The sequence below is a fragment of the Plecotus auritus genome, assembly GCF_963455305.1.
Source record: "Plecotus auritus genome assembly, chromosome: 10".
NCBI classification, from domain to species: domain Eukaryota; kingdom Metazoa; phylum Chordata; class Mammalia; order Chiroptera; family Vespertilionidae; genus Plecotus; species Plecotus auritus.
In genome coordinates this window covers 15239409-15253939 of record NC_137785.1, presented here as the reverse complement: position 1 = coordinate 15253939, position 14531 = coordinate 15239409, and the positions used below count along the sequence as shown (strand labels likewise).

The 14531-nt window shown below is 56.1% G+C and overlaps 3 protein-coding genes across 4 annotated transcripts; all 3 read left to right on the top strand.

The window, feature by feature from the left end:
* Positions 1-444: 444 nt before the first annotated feature.
* Positions 445-3532, top strand: APOC1 (apolipoprotein C1). The gene is made up of 5 exons (XM_080645603.1): positions 445-489; positions 1445-1599; positions 1730-1806; positions 2184-2307; positions 3317-3532. The coding sequence occupies exons 3-5, from the start codon at positions 1749-1751 to the stop codon at positions 3375-3377; spliced, it is 243 nt and encodes an 80-aa protein (XP_080501729.1). The 5' UTR covers positions 445-489; positions 1445-1599; positions 1730-1748; the 3' UTR covers positions 3378-3532.
* A 3930-nt stretch (positions 3533-7462) lies between these two features.
* APOC4 (apolipoprotein C4) lies at positions 7463-10371 on the top strand. The gene is made up of 3 exons (XM_080645010.1): positions 7463-7781; positions 8802-8943; positions 9567-10371. The coding sequence occupies exons 1-3, from the start codon at positions 7706-7708 to the stop codon at positions 9730-9732; spliced, it is 384 nt and encodes a 127-aa protein (XP_080501136.1). The 5' UTR covers positions 7463-7705; the 3' UTR covers positions 9733-10371.
* APOC2 (apolipoprotein C2) lies at positions 9567-14177 on the top strand. 2 transcript variants are annotated; one of them, XM_080645011.1, is made up of 4 exons: positions 9567-10371; positions 11540-11615; positions 11794-11953; positions 13395-14177. In XM_080645011.1, exons 2-4 carry the CDS (start codon positions 11561-11563, stop codon positions 13483-13485), a joined length of 306 nt encoding a protein of 101 aa, XP_080501137.1. In that variant the 5' UTR covers positions 9567-10371; positions 11540-11560; the 3' UTR covers positions 13486-14177. The 2 variants fall into 2 exon arrangements, with proteins under 2 accessions (XP_080501137.1, XP_080501138.1); XM_080645012.1 differs by lacking the exon at positions 9567-10371 and having other exon boundaries at positions 10953-11615; positions 13395-13638.
* Positions 14178-14531: the final 354 nt, after the last annotated feature.

The following is a 14531-nucleotide window of genomic DNA, read 5'->3' as shown; positions in this document are numbered from 1 at the left end:
GATGAGGCTGAAGACGCAGAGTTGTTCTACTCTCGTGGGGCCGGACACGGAGGGAGCAGGCATTTGGGTGGGTGTCTGGGGAACGCTGGCTCACGAGGAAAGCAGGTGCCTGGGAAGACAGCTCGGCTGGGGCTGACAGAGGCTGGGAGCTGCTGAGCTGGCCAGAGGGGTGTTGCAATCTTGCCAGGATCCGGCTCTGCGTCCCTTTCACAACCATCCCCCTCACCCCCAGGCTGACACGTGGTTGTGGGGGCACAAGGCCAGCCAACCTAGAGTCTGGGGCCCGGGGCCACCCTCCCCTGAGCTGCCAGGGGTCACTGACGGTCAAAGGCAGCTGAGAAGAAGGGAATAAGCACTGGACTCCAGCCTTGGGGGACAGATGTAGAGCTGGGGTGGGGGCGGGGAGACAGCGGGGCTTGGAGCCAGGAGGGGCCTGCGAGGGTGAAGAAGAGCAGTGGAGTGTTTCCAGGGGCCTCTGGAGGCCTGGAGGTGGCAACGCGAGGGCGTGGCGCCTGGGGGGGGTGATGGAGGCCCCGGGGCCTTTCCGAGGGGCTGCATGGTTTAGACAGGCTGAAAAGACCCCGCCCCAAGAGGGGGGTTGGGGACTGGGAAGTTAGGACCCCAGGGAGGCCTGAGATATGTCAGATGCAAGGAGATGGGGAGCTTGAAGGGTTAGTGCAGTGGTTCCCAACGTGGGGCACACGCCCCACAGGGGGGCAACTTGATTTTTAAGGGGGGGCAATTTGAGAACGAGTTATTAACAGTGAACTTGTTGCATTTCTTATGGTTCTAGGGGCCTCGTGTACAGTATACAAGTATATATCGTGACATATTTATGCATTTCAGTTCTCTATTATGTTTTGAAACTTTGCTATTTTTTTTCATATCACTTCGTATTATTTTTTTACCAATTTCTTAGTGATTTCTTCCTCAGTCCTTCAACTGTCCTTTCGTTCTTTCATTTTTCTCTTTCATGGATGCCATGTTCTTGGAAGCTTGTTTAGACCAAGTTAATATCCTTTTAGGCTTCCTCCATGTGAACAGAGCTCACTTTTGGAACAGTAAGAAGTGTATGTCACAGGGGGGCATCAGGATTTTAGAGATGCTTAGGTGGGGCATGGCCAAAGAAAGGTTGGGAACCCCCGGGCTAGTGTGAATGGAGGGGGCGTGGATGGACCCCACAGACATAGAGCAAGAGTTGTTTGAGCTAAAGAGGCTAAGAAGAGGGAGGGGATGGGAGAGGTGGCCTGGGGTGAGTGGGGTGACTAAACAATAGTTACTGAGAGACCCCCTGATGATGGGAGACTGTGTGAAGCAGGAGGGGAGGGCAGAAGCCCGCTGAGGTCCCCACACTCAGGGAGATTTGGAGGGAAGGGTAGTGAACAGCGGGAGGCTTGGGGCTAAGGGACTTGCCTGTGTCCCACCTGGTGCCCACCCCCACCAGCCAGGGGTGTACGAGGAGAAGGTGATTGGCACCGGGAGGCAGGCACCAGGGGAGGCCCAGGGGGAGGGAGAGGAACCTGCCCCGCCCCCTCCCCGGACCATAAAGGCCAGGCCAGCCTGGGACCTGCTACCCTTGCTGTCCAGCAACTGATTCAGGTTGGTGCTCGGTGCCCCAGAGGGACCTCTACATACCAAGAGCACAAGGAAAGGGGGGAGGAACCCCGGGGGAGGGGGAGGGGGAGGGGGAGGGGCGCCACTGATCACCCCACCCCACCTCTCCCTCCAGAGCGCCCTCCGGCCCAGCCATGAGGCTCATCCTGTCGCTCTCGGTCTTGGCGGTGGCTCTGCTGATGGTTTTGGAAGGTAAAAGTGGATGGGATGGGAGAATCTGGGGCTTGGGATCGGGGAGCATGAAGCTGCCGTGGGCCTGGGATCCAGGCGTAGAGGACCCCTTGAGAGCTCTGGGGCCCCTCCAGTGCCCTGGTTCCCCTTTGCCCACTGACTGATCACCCCCACTACCCCCCGGCCAGGTGGATTCTCAGGGCCCTCTCAAAGGCAGCCCAGCAGGTGGCAATCCTCTGCAGCTTGAACACCGTCTGGTCCCTCCAGGACCCTCCCCTCCCATGCTAACACCATGATCCCCAAGAATCACATCCAAGGGTCTCCTTTTCCACCCCTGGAAGCTCATCGAAGGGCTCCCAATACTGAAATTGCTGTGCTCCTGCCTCTCTTCTGGGCAGGCCCAGCTCCGGCCCAGGCCGACTCAAGCATCCCGGAAGAGCTGAAGAAGTTTGGGGACACCGTGAAGGAGAAGGTCCAGGCAGCCGTTAAGGGCATCAAAGAGATCGACTTTTCTAAGACCTGGTTAGGACCCTCCCCAGGGTGTGGGAGGACGGAGGGGGGGCGGGAAGGGGTATCAATGAACATACTGGGAAAACCGACAAAATCCCTGTGGTCACACAGTTGGATCTCAGGGTGCTCAGACTTGGGGGACAGGTTTCCTGACTCTCCCGGCCAGCCACACTGGAGAGATGGTGCTGGGCAGTGGTGCAGGATCCAAGCTTGGGGGTTGGACAGATCTGGGTCCATAGGCTGGCAAAGACACACTACTCCCTGTATGAGCACAAGCCTCAGTTTCCTCATCTGTAAAATGGGTGGTTCTGAGGGCAAGGCCACTTGAGCCCTTGCATAGCGCCTGGCACATTGTGAATGCTCAACACAGCGTTTGACCAGCATTGCTCCTCTTGGTGAGAATCCTTTATTCATGAACAAATATTTATTGAGCATCTGCTAAGTGCCAGGAACTCTTCCAACGTGGGGAATAATAGCGATGAACGAGATCAAGTCCCAGCCCACAGAGCTCTGACCTTCTGGGGCAGGGTGAGGGTTGGGGAACAAACAATAAATTAGTGAATTCCCAGAATTCGCGCAGACAAAGCCGAGCATTGAGAAAATAAACAGGGTGTGTGTTAACAATCAAAGACTGGGGAGGGGATTTTTGCAGACTTGGTGACTGGGTCTTTTCGGAAGAGATAACACTTTAAATTGAGATCTAGCCCTGGTTGGGTAGCTCAGTTGGTAGAATGTCATCTGGGTACGCCAAGATTGGGGGTTCGATCCTGGGTCAGGACACATACAAGAATCAAGAGGTGGCAGGCCTTGGAAGCCAGGCCAAGGCTAAGTGTTCTGACTTCAAGGAGCTCTGGTGCATCTGGGAAACGGAGGCACAGAAATTGGGCCACTCAGTCCAGGGCTCTTCCTCATCCCAGGGGGGCGGGGGGAGGACCCCTCAGCGGGATTTGGGCAAGACACGGTGCCACCTCCCCCTCTCCTACCCTCCTCCACCCCCCCCCCACCCCGTCTCTCCCTACAGGACCTGGATTTCGGAGACATTCAACCAAGCAAAGGACTCATTAAAAAAGACCTTCTCCTGAACACCAGGAGGGCTGCCCCTTCCTTCTGTGGCTGCGCCCCAGGAGGGGGCTCTAACATTTCCCGCACCCCGGGCCCCTGTGCCGAGGACTTCCTCCATTATGCCCCACGTTCCCTCCCATCACCACCACCAATAAAAATCCTATGGAGAAATCTGAGCGCTCTTTCCTGTGGGGCAGGGGTTATGGGACAGGGTAGGGGTTGCGCCTTTGAAAAAGAGAAGCAGAACTGAAAGGTATTGCACATTCCCTGTGCTGAGGACTTTGGACTTTGTGATCTCAAGAGAATCCGCACAAGAACCTTGAGAGCTGGGCCCTATGAATCCCAGGAGGACTCTGAAGTCTAGAGAGGTGAAGTCCCTTGTGCAAGGTCACACAGCCAGGAAGTGGAGAACTAGACGGGATGGGACCCCCAGCCTGGGGCATGTAGCTCTTCCCTGGTGGGCTGCCCAAGATAAGGACCTGGGTGGGTCATCAGCATGCACACAGTAGGTGTTCATTACACGCTCCATGGGTAATGAAGGGGGACCTGGAAGAGAGCAAGGGTAGGACCTGGGCTTGGGCCCTGAAAGAGACCCACAGCATCTCCACCCTCCAAGTCTCGGTGTTGGTGTCCCCTCCTCCAGGAAGTCCTCCTTCATCCCTGGCTGAGTCAAACCCCTATATCCTAACCCTGCCCAGTCTGGGTTGTCACCGTCTGGTGATGGCTGCCTCCCTCACTGGACTGTGACCCCCAGGAGGACAGGCCAAGGCTGCTGGTGACCACCATGTCCCCAGGAAGGGCACAGTGCAGAGGCTCAATAATATTTGGTGAAACAAACACACGCGCTAAATCTGGAAAAACAAAATAAACACTAAGCATTAAATTTTTACAAAACCCTCTAGGTAGACTCTCGCTGACCCTGTCATACAGAGGAAGAAACCGAGTGAGACACAGTCGGCTAAAGTCACTGCCTGATGTCACAGCCCGGGGGGTCCCAGGGCCACATTCTCCCTCAGCCCACCTTCCTCTTCCCTGAGTCACCTGCCACGTCCCTCATTAAGACAATAACCGGACGAGACATTGCGCTGTGGTTAGTTAGCCAATGGGTTTAAGAGTATATTCTGGCCCTAATCGGTTTGGCTCAGTGGACAGTGTCAGCCTGTGGACTGAAGGGTCCCGGGTTCAATTCCGGTCAGGGCACATGCCTGGGTTGCGGGCTCGGTCCACAGTGGGGGGCCTGCAGGATTCTCTCATCATTGATGTTTCTATCTCTCTCTCCCTCTCCCTTCCTCTCTGAAATCAATAAAAATATTTTTTTTTTAAAAAAAGAGTATATTCTGAACAACATAAACTGATGAACAAAAATAGATCCAGAGACACAGAAGCTTCGAACAGACCGTCCAACCTCAGAGGGAAGGCAGGGGAGAGTGGGAGAGGGTGTAAGAGATCAACCAAAGGACTTGTATGCATGCATATAAACATAACCCATGGACATAGACAGTGGGGAGGTGAGGGCATGTGCTGGGGGGTGGGGGTGGCTGGGGAGAGGTCAATATCAATGGGGGAAAAAGGAGACATATGTAATACTTTAAACAATAAGGAATTTAAATTTTGTTTAAAAAGAGTATGCTTTAGCCGAAACCGGTTTGGCTCAGTGGATAGAGCATCGGCCTGCGGACTGAAGGGTCCCGGGTTCGATTCCGGTCAAGGGCATGTACCTTGGTTGCGGGCACATCCCCAGTGGGGGGTGTGCAGGAGGCAGCTGATCGATGTTTCTCTCTGATCGATGTTTCTAGCTCTCTATCCCTCTCCCTTCCTCTCTGTGAAATATCAATAAAATATATTTAAAAAATAAAAATAAAAATAAATAAATAAAAAGAGTATGCTTTGTACCCCTTTAATTGAACAATTACTAATTTTTACTTGGCCATTTCTCTAGCAGTTTAGAGCCAATCAATTTCTTTTCTTCTTCTTTTTTAAAAATCCTCACCCAAAGACATGCTTAGAGAGAGGAAGAGAGAGAGAGAGAGAGAGAGAGAGAGAGAGAGAGAGAAATGTCAATCTGTTGCCTCCCACACATACCCTGACCAAGGATCGAACCTGCAACCTTTTGGTACATGGGAACTACACACCAACCAACCGAGCCACAGGGCCAGGGCACACTGCTTTTGAAGAGAGCCTCAAACTTGGGGCAGACACACACACTGGGGTCTGCGAGCCTGCCTACCACTTGCAAAGCACAACCCCCACACCTTCCTCTGCCCCCAACGCTCCCCCGCCTCCTGCGCAGTTGTTTTTGAGCTGCCTCTGAGGTCCACCCTGAACGACCTTCAGCCTGTTCCTGGCCCCAAGGTGGGCAAACATTGCAAGAAGCAAACAGCAAACAGTCTAGCTGACCTTGGAGCTGGGGCAGGGGTCAGAGACCTCCCAGCAGGCCCACCCCCACCCTGTTCCATCCTCCCTCTTGGCCTCGAGGATTCCGGTGGGGAGGTGGGGCAGAGGTTGCTCCGGCGTGGTGAGGTCTTGTGAGATGGCCGGGTGAGGAGCTGGGGGTGGGTAAGTGGCCGTACCCTCACTCCCACTCCGGCAGTCTCAGCTTCCTCATCTGCGAAATGGGAATGATACAGGGGCCCGCTTCCTAGGGCCGTTGTGAGTTAAGTCAGCGAGTTAACGGAGTTAATGCGCTAAAGCCCTGCTGAAGCGCCTGGTGCTGGGGGGGCGGAACACAAGCTTGATAAACAACTGCTGACACTGCCCCAGCATCTTGGTGGTGTACCTGGCACCACCCACTGTGCTGTGCGTGAACAATCTCCTTTACTTCCCTGGCGGACAGTCCATGACTCCCTGTGCGGATGGGTGTTCAGACTGGGCCCAGGCGGGGGTTGTCCGATTTCCTCCTACAAATACAGGATGCCCCGTGAGACTTCAATTTCAAATAAACAACAGATCATTTTTAGTATAATTCCCGAATGCTGAATGGGACATACCTATACTAGAAATAAAATGCATCATTTATCTGAAATTCCCACATACTGGGAGTCCTGCATTTTATCTGGCAACCCTAGACCAAGGACTTCTTTTTAAAAATAATGTTCTCACATATATGTGTGTGTGTGTGTGTGTATGCATAATCCATGGACACAGATAATAGGGTGGTGAAGGCCTGGGGTAGAGGATGGGGGCGGGCTAGAAGGGGTCAATAGGGAGGGGGGATGGGACATATGTAATACTTTCAACAATAAAGATTTTTAAAAAATAGCCCTAACCGGTTTGGCTCAGTGGATAGAGCGTCGGCCTGCGGACTGAAGGGTCCCAGGTTCGATTCTGGTCAAGGGCATGTACCTTGGTTGCGGGCACATCCCCATTAGGGGGTGTGCAGGAGGCAGCTCATCGATGTTTCTCTCTCATTGATGTTTCTAACTCTCTATCCCTCTCCCTTCCTCTCTGTAAAAAAAAAAAAAATCAATAAAATATATTTTTTTAAAAAAAAATAAATAAAATAAAATAATTTTCTGGCTTATGTTGTCTTTATTTTGAGAGAGAGAGAGACATCAATGTGTGGTTCCACTTATTTATATTCATTGATTGATTCTTGTATGTGCCCTGACCTGGGATCGAACCCACAACCTGTACGACTCTCTAATCAACAGAGCTACCCGGCCAGGGCAAAACAGGCTCATTTTCCTTCTGTCTAGCATTGGGCACCAACCTGATGCTGACAACCTCCTACCACACGCATCTGGAGCTTTCCCTCCCAGGCCTCACCTAGCCTTCAACGGACTCTGCAGGGCAGGTGCTTCTTACCACCCCCATTTTACAGATGCAAACACTGAGGCCCAGAGAAGGGGCTGTATTTGCCCAGGCCACATGGTGAGGGTGTGTCTGGCCCTGTAGCCAAGAGATGTTAGAGAAGAAAGAAGTAACCACACAGCTGTGATCTCTGACCACACTCATTGCCAGGCTCTGTGTGAACACCTTCCCTTGAATCATTTCCTTGAATTAGTGTCCTGCCTGCAGCATGGATTGTGGGCCCATTTTACAGAGCGGGAAACAGGCCAGAACTGGTGACTGTCCCATGAAGTCACATGGAGTGGAGCCAGGGTTTGAACCTGGTTCAGCACAGGAGGCCAGAGAATGTTCTGCCTTCCCCTATCTTGCCAGGTGCTGGGAAGGCCGGCAGGAGGGAGGCCAGCGGGGGCAGGCGAAACCTCGGATTGTCACTGCCCTGTAGGTCCCTCTCTCTGAAGTCCCTGCCAAGGGGCGTGGGAGGCCGGGGAGGGCTGTGCCCGGTGCGGCCTCCCCTCCCCCAGGCCGGACTGCTGAGCACAGAGAGAAAGAGCCCCCAGAAATGCTGCTCCCTGGACTCAGGCCCCGGGCCCTCGCCGCCCTCTGCCTCTGCGCTGTGGTCCTGGCCTGTGCTGTGGGTGAGAAGCTGCGGGTGGGGGGGCGTGGGGACCCTGCAGCGGCGTGGGATGAGTGTGACTGTGACATGCAATGCAGTTTGTAGACATGTGTGCTCTTGGCGAGTCTGTGTCAGTGGCAGTTGTGTGTGAAGTGTGTATGTGGGGTTGGAACACATGACAATGGTCATGCATGTGTGTGTAAACATGAGTATGCAGTCGTGGTGAATGTGTCTGTGAACACGCATGTGTATGCCTACGTGAGCGTGTGTGTCTTTATGCAAAAGCTTTGAGTGTGTCCACATGTGAGGGTGTGTGTGAGCACCGGAGCGAATCCATCTGGGTGTGCTCGTGCATGTCAAGTTTTAACACGTGTACAGTGCCTCGGTGTGCAAGGCACCTGTGCGAGTGCCTTACACGAGTTCATTCTGAATCCCACAATAACGCTGAGGTAGGTCCTAGCATCGTCCCATTCCACAGAAAGGGAAGCTGAGTCTTGAAGAGGGTCAGTCACTGGCCGAAGGCACACCGCCGGTCACGTGGGTGCCTCTGTACATGCATGTACATGTGTGGTGGCTGCCCTGTGGGGGAGGCTCTGCCAGGTGCAAGGGGGCGCAGCGCCCACCAGGACAGCACAGCCTGGCCGGCTCCATCCCCGGGCACCGGCCTCCTGCGCCCCGGAGGGAGTTCAGCCTGGGGATCACGGGAGTACGAGGGCCAGCAAGGTCAGTGGTGAAGGAGGCACCAGGACAGAGACAGGGGTCAGAGCGGTGGGGTGACAGCTGAGGGAGAGAACCACAGGCAGACAGAGGGGTGACAGGAGGGGCCACGGGCACAGAGGGGGGAAGGAGATGACCAATGGCTGAAGGAGGGCAAGTGGCGAGAGGGATCTATAAGGGGGTGAAGGCCAGCGGTGTGAGGGGACTGGTGAAGGGCTGCCCGCGGGCCACCAGGAGTGACAGTAACAGTGACAGTAACAGTGGGCAGGGAGGGAGCAGGGTTCTGGGATCCCAGCCTACCCAAGGCGCCCTCTGTCACACCCAGAATGCCAGCAAGAAGTGCCTGCAGGCACCCTGAGCCCCCCGCCGGGCCTGGTAAGTAGTTCCTGGAGCCTGGTGCGCCAAAAGGTGAAGGAGCTGGTGGGGCCGCTGGTGACAAGGACCAGAGAGAAGTGGCAGTGGTTCCAGTGAGTATACACGGGAGGCCTGGACTCCTAGGACTGAGGGAGGAGGGGCTGGGGGCCTGGACTCCTGGGTCTGAGGGAGGAGGGGCTGGGGGCCTGGACTCCTGGGTCTGAGGGAGGAGGGGCTGGGAGCCTGGACTCCTAGGACTGAGGGAGGAGGGGCTGGGAGCCTGGACTCCTGGGTCTGAGGGAGGAGGGGCTGGGGGCCTGGACTCCTGGGTCTGAGGGAGGAGGGGCTGGGGGCCTGGACTCCTAGGACTGAGGGAGGAGGGGCTGGGGGCCTGGACTCCTGGGTCTGAGAGAGGAGGGGCTGGGGGCCTGGACTCCTGGGTCTGAGGGAGGAGGAGCTGGGGCCTGGACTCCTGGGTCTGAGGGAGGAGGGGCTGGGGGCCTGGACTCCTGGGTCTGAGGGAGGAGGGCTGGGGGCCTGGACTCCTGGGTCTGAGGGAGGAGGGCTGGGGTCCTGGACTCCTGGGTCTGAGGGAGGAGGGGCTGGGGCCTGGACTCCTCGGTCTGAGGGAGGAGGGGCTGGGGTCCTGGACTCCTGGGTCTGAGGGAGGAGGAGGTAAATGAGGCAACGTGTTGGGGTAGCTGGGGTCTCAACTGTGACATCCCCTCTCCCACAGGGTCCCCCCCGCCTTCCGAGGCTATGTGCAGACCTACTATGAGGACCACCTGAAGGACCTGGGCCCCCGCGCCCAGGCCTGGCTCCAAAGCTCCAAGGACAACCTCCTGAACAAGGCCCACAACCTGTGTCCCCAACTTCTCTGTGGGGAGAGGGACCAGGGTTAAAGTGTCCACAGCCTCCACAATAAAGACATTCTTGTCTGTGTCCCTGTCCCAAGCTCTCCTCAATGAGGCCAGAAATGAGCCCACCCCATGCACCCCCAGCAGTTAGTGAGTAGAGGAAGTGACCCCCCCGATAAGAAAGGGGTAGTCAGTGCCCGTGCGGGGCGGGGGGCGGTTGAGGAAGGAGTCAGGGGGATGCCCACCCTCAGTCCTCAGACCCGCTTCGGGCTTGTGTGGGGTGGAGACTTCAGGCTCCTCAGTTTGAGGTGGAGGGTGGGAGCTGGAGAGGAGGTGGGTTCGCAGGTCCCCACAGAGACCCCCCTCATTCAGAGCTTTGCCTCTATGTCCCACGTGATGAAGACCCCAGATCCCACTCCTGGGGGGGGGGGCGCCCAAAGTCCCCAACCCCTCCACAGCCCCCACTCAGCCTGTCACTCTCAGGGGTGAAATTTTAGAGGGGGGGCTCTCTGTGGCTTGATCTCAGGGGATGTGACTGCCCTCTGTGGCCCGACCCCACCCCCTCGGTGGCTCTGTTGGCCTGGACTTTGGCCTAGGCAGCCAGGTGGAGGGTAGGTGGATCCCAGGAGCTATAAAGCCTTTCTCTGCCCTTGGGAGCTGGTGAGGACCGCCCGCCGGAGTCTGGTAAGTGAGGGACCGAAATGGGGGTGGTGGTCAGCAGGGAGGGAGCCAAGATTGTTCAAAAGTCAGGATGGTCCTAGCCGGTTTGGCTCACTGGATAGAGCGTTGGCCTGTGGACTGAAGGGTCCCTGGTTTGATCCCGGTCAAGGACACATGCCTGGGATGCAGGCTCAATCCCCAGTGTGGACGTGCAGGAGGCAGCCCATCACTGATTCTCTCTCATCATTGATGTTTCTAGCTCTCTCTCTCCTCTGTTCCTCTCTGAAATCAATAAAAAAATATTTTTAAAAAGCAAGTCAGGATGGCCCTAGCCGGTTTGGCTCAGTGGATAGAGTGTCAGTCCTCAGACCGAAGGGTTCCGGGTTCGATTCCAGTCAAGGGCATGTACCCCGGTTGCAGGCTGGATTCCTGGCCCTGGTCAGGGCACATGCAGGAGGCAACCAATCGATGTCTATCTTTCTCTCTCTCTGTCTTATCTCTCATTCTCTCTAAAAATCAATGGAAAAAGATCCTAGGGTGAGGATTAAGCAAAAAAATAAAGTCAGGGTGTTAGATTCCTGTGTTAGAAACACAGAATTTAGAACAGTGGAACATTGGTCCATGCGGGCTCCCCTCCAGGGCCAGCTCTCCACCTCTTCACAGCGACACAGGCTGAGGGAGCGGAGGGGGAGAACAGGGCGGCAGACACACGCCCATCCCAACGGTGGTCCTTAGCTGAGCCTGCGGCACAGCCCTGCCCTGGCTGGGTCTGAGCATAAATGCCACCCTCAGCGGAGGGAGGCTTCCCCGGCTCCAGCACAGCCTTCCCCCCAGAGCACCTATCTCCAGGGGACACACTGTATTTCCCTCATTTAATATTTGCTTATTGCCTTCTCTCTCATGTCAGTTTCCTAAGGGCTGGACCGTCACTGTGCTCACGGCCAGGTCCAGAGCTGTGTTTGACAAGTAATAGATGCTCAAGAAATGCTTCTTGAGTGAATGAATGCATGTTAGAATTACAATGTTAAAATCAGGAGTAGAATCACAGAATGTTAGACAGGGAGGCTCAAGCCAACCCATGAGGAACTTGACTTGGGTTGAGGGGAAGGGAGAGGGAGCTCAGCCCCCCGTTTTGAGGGCGGAGACCCCAGGAATAGATGTCTCCAGTGGCCCTGCCCCACCCCCTCCCCAGTGTTCCAGGTCTCCCGACGCCATGGGCACCCGATACCTCCTGGCTCTGTTTCTCATCCTCCTGGTATTGGGATTTGGTGAGTGTGGTTGGCAGGGGAGGCGGGTCTATGGGAGGGGGATGTGCCCTAAGCATCTTCCCATCACAGTTCTAGACTGGCCCTGGCCCTGCTCCCCCCCCCCCCCTCCCCGCTCCTTCCCTGCCCTCTCGCCCTCTGCTGCAGGCCCATCAGCCCTCCTAACTCACTCTCCCTGCAGAGGTCCAGGGGGCCCCTACGCCCCAGCAGGATGAGGCTGCCAGCTCCACGCTGTTCTCCCAGATGCAGGAATCACTTCTTGGTTACTGGGATTCAGCCAAGAACGCCGCCCAGGACCTGTACAGGAAGACCTACCTGCCCTCCATGGATGAGAAGATCAGGTATCACCGCACCCCCAGCCCAGACACCAGCAGTCCCAGCCCCAGCCCCTTCTACCCCAGACTCAAGGGTCTAGTTCAAACCTAGGCTCTTTCAAGGCCCAAGTATCGCAGTCTCCAGCCCCAACCCCATCAGAACCTGAGATTCTGAGATCCCAGCCCTGTCCTACCTAAGATTCCAGAAGCTAGGGTTGCAGCCACCTTTACCCGAAGGACATGTGTTTCTGGCCCCCTGCCCCCTCTTCCCTCAGACCCAGGAGTCCAGGCCCCCAGCCCCTCTTCCCTCAGACCCAGGAGTCCAGACCCCCTCTTCCCTCAGACCCAGGAGTCCAGGCCCCCAGCCCCTCCTCCCTCAGACCAAGAGTCCAGGCCCCCAGCCCCTCCTCCCTCAGACCAAGAGTCCAGGCCCCCAGCCCCTCCTCCCTCAGACCAAGAGTCCAAACCCCCAGCCCCTCCTCCCTCAGACCAAGAGTCCAGGCCCCCAGCCCCTACTCCCTCAGACCAGGAGTCCAGGCCCCCAGCCCCTCCTCCCTCAGACCCAGGAGTCCAGGCCCCCAGCCCCTCCTCCCACAGACCCAGGAGTCCAGGCCCCCTCCTCCCTCAGACCCAGGAGTCCAGACCCCTCCTCCCTCAGACCAAGAGTCCAAACCCCCAGCCCCTCCTCCCTCAGACCCAGGGGTCCAAACCCCCAGCCCCTCCTCCCTTAGACCCAGGAGTCCAGGTCCCGATCCCCTCCTCCCTCAGACCCAGTAGTCCAGGCCCCCAGCCCTCCTCCCACAGACCCAGGAGTCCAGGCCCCCAGCCCCTCCTCCCTCAGACCCAGGAGTCCAGGCCCCCAGCCCCTCCTCCCTCAGACCCAGGAGTCCAGGCCCCCAGCCCCTCCTCCCACAGACCCAGGAGTCCACGTCCCCTCCTCCCTCAGACCCAGGAGTCCAGACCCCTCCTCCCTCAGACCCAGGGGTCCAAACCCCCAGCCCCTCCTCCCTCAGACCAAGAGTCCAAACCCCCTCCAGCCCCTCCTCCCTCAGACCCAGGAGTCCAGACCCCATCCTCCCTCAGACCAAGAGTCCAGACCCACAGCCCCTCCTCCCTCAGACCCAGGATTCCAGGCCCCCAGCCCCTCCTCCCTCAGACCCAGGATCCAGGCCCCAGCCCCTCCTCCCTCAGACCCAGGATCCAGGCCCCAGCCCCTCCTCCCTCAGACCCAGGAGTCCAGGCCCCCAGCCCCTCCTCCCTCAGACCCAGGATCCAGGCCTCCAGCCCCTCCTCCCTCAGACCCAGGAGTCCAGGCCCCCAGCCCCTCCTCCCTCAGACCCAGGATCCAGGCCTCCAGCCCCTCCTCCTTCAGACCCAGGACTCCAGGCCCCAGCCCCTCTTCCCTTAGACCTAGTAGTCCAGGCCCCAGCCCCATCTCTTCTCAGACCCCCCTGTCCTTTCTCCACAGGGATGTGTACAGCAAAAGCACAGCAGCTGTGACCACGTACGCAGGAATTTTTACTGACCAGGTCATTTCTATGCTGAAGGGAGAGGAGTAACAGCTGGCCCCAGTCACATAGTCCAGACCCCAGCAACCCTTGGCTCTCTGACCACCCTGACACTTCACTTCCTAGCAGCTCTCAGCATCCTGCTCTCAACTTTCGCCTGATTTCTTATCAATAAAAAGAAAAAAGCCAAGTTTATTCTCTTTGATGTGGTTGCTTTTCTGAGACCTCAGGGACCAACATGAAGGGACTCTTTCAGTCCAGCCAACACTTACTGAGTGCCTATTAGACAAAGGCAGCCCAAGCCTGAGTAGAGGGAATAAAGAGGTAAATAACAACAATAAATGACCAGAACAACAAAATTAGAGACTGTCCTTCACCAAGGCCCTTCTCTTTCATCTATAAAATGACAGCAGTGTCCAGGCCGTGGGCTGACACTTTAAATGTGCCATCTATCGCGTGAAGCTGTCCAATGCGCGTGTGACAGAGGGGAGACTGATGTCCACAAGTCACTGCTGACCACAGGAAGTCAGTGCCCAGGTTGGCTGGGACCCGTGAGGACAGACCTGCTCCATGGCAATTGCTATACATTCATCTCACATGCATTTATTGAGACCCTACCAGGCCCTGGGGACACAGCAGGGAAAGACATAGACAGTCCTGTCTGCATGTGGCCCCTCAAAGAGCTGTGGATTGGGTTCTGGCCCAATTCCACACAGTTTTAGTGATTAAAGATTTGTGGTATGTTTTGTTAGTTCTTTTTAAAAATTATTTTAGCCCTAACTGGTTTGGCTCAGTGGGTAGAGCGTCAGCCTGTGGACTGAAGGGTCCCAGGTTCGATTCCGGTCAATGGCATGTACCTTGGTTGCAGGCACATCCCCAGTAGGGAGTGTGCAGGAGGCAACTGATAGATGTTTCTCTTTCATCGATGTTTCTAACTCTCTCCCTCTCCCTTCCTCTCTGTAAAAAATCAATAAAATTTATTTTAAAAATTTTTTAAAAAATATTTTCTATTGATTTTTTTAGAGAAAGAAAGAAAAGGAGAGAGAGAGAGAGAGAGAGAGAGAGAGAGAGAGAGAGAGAGAGAGAGGCGTTGATAT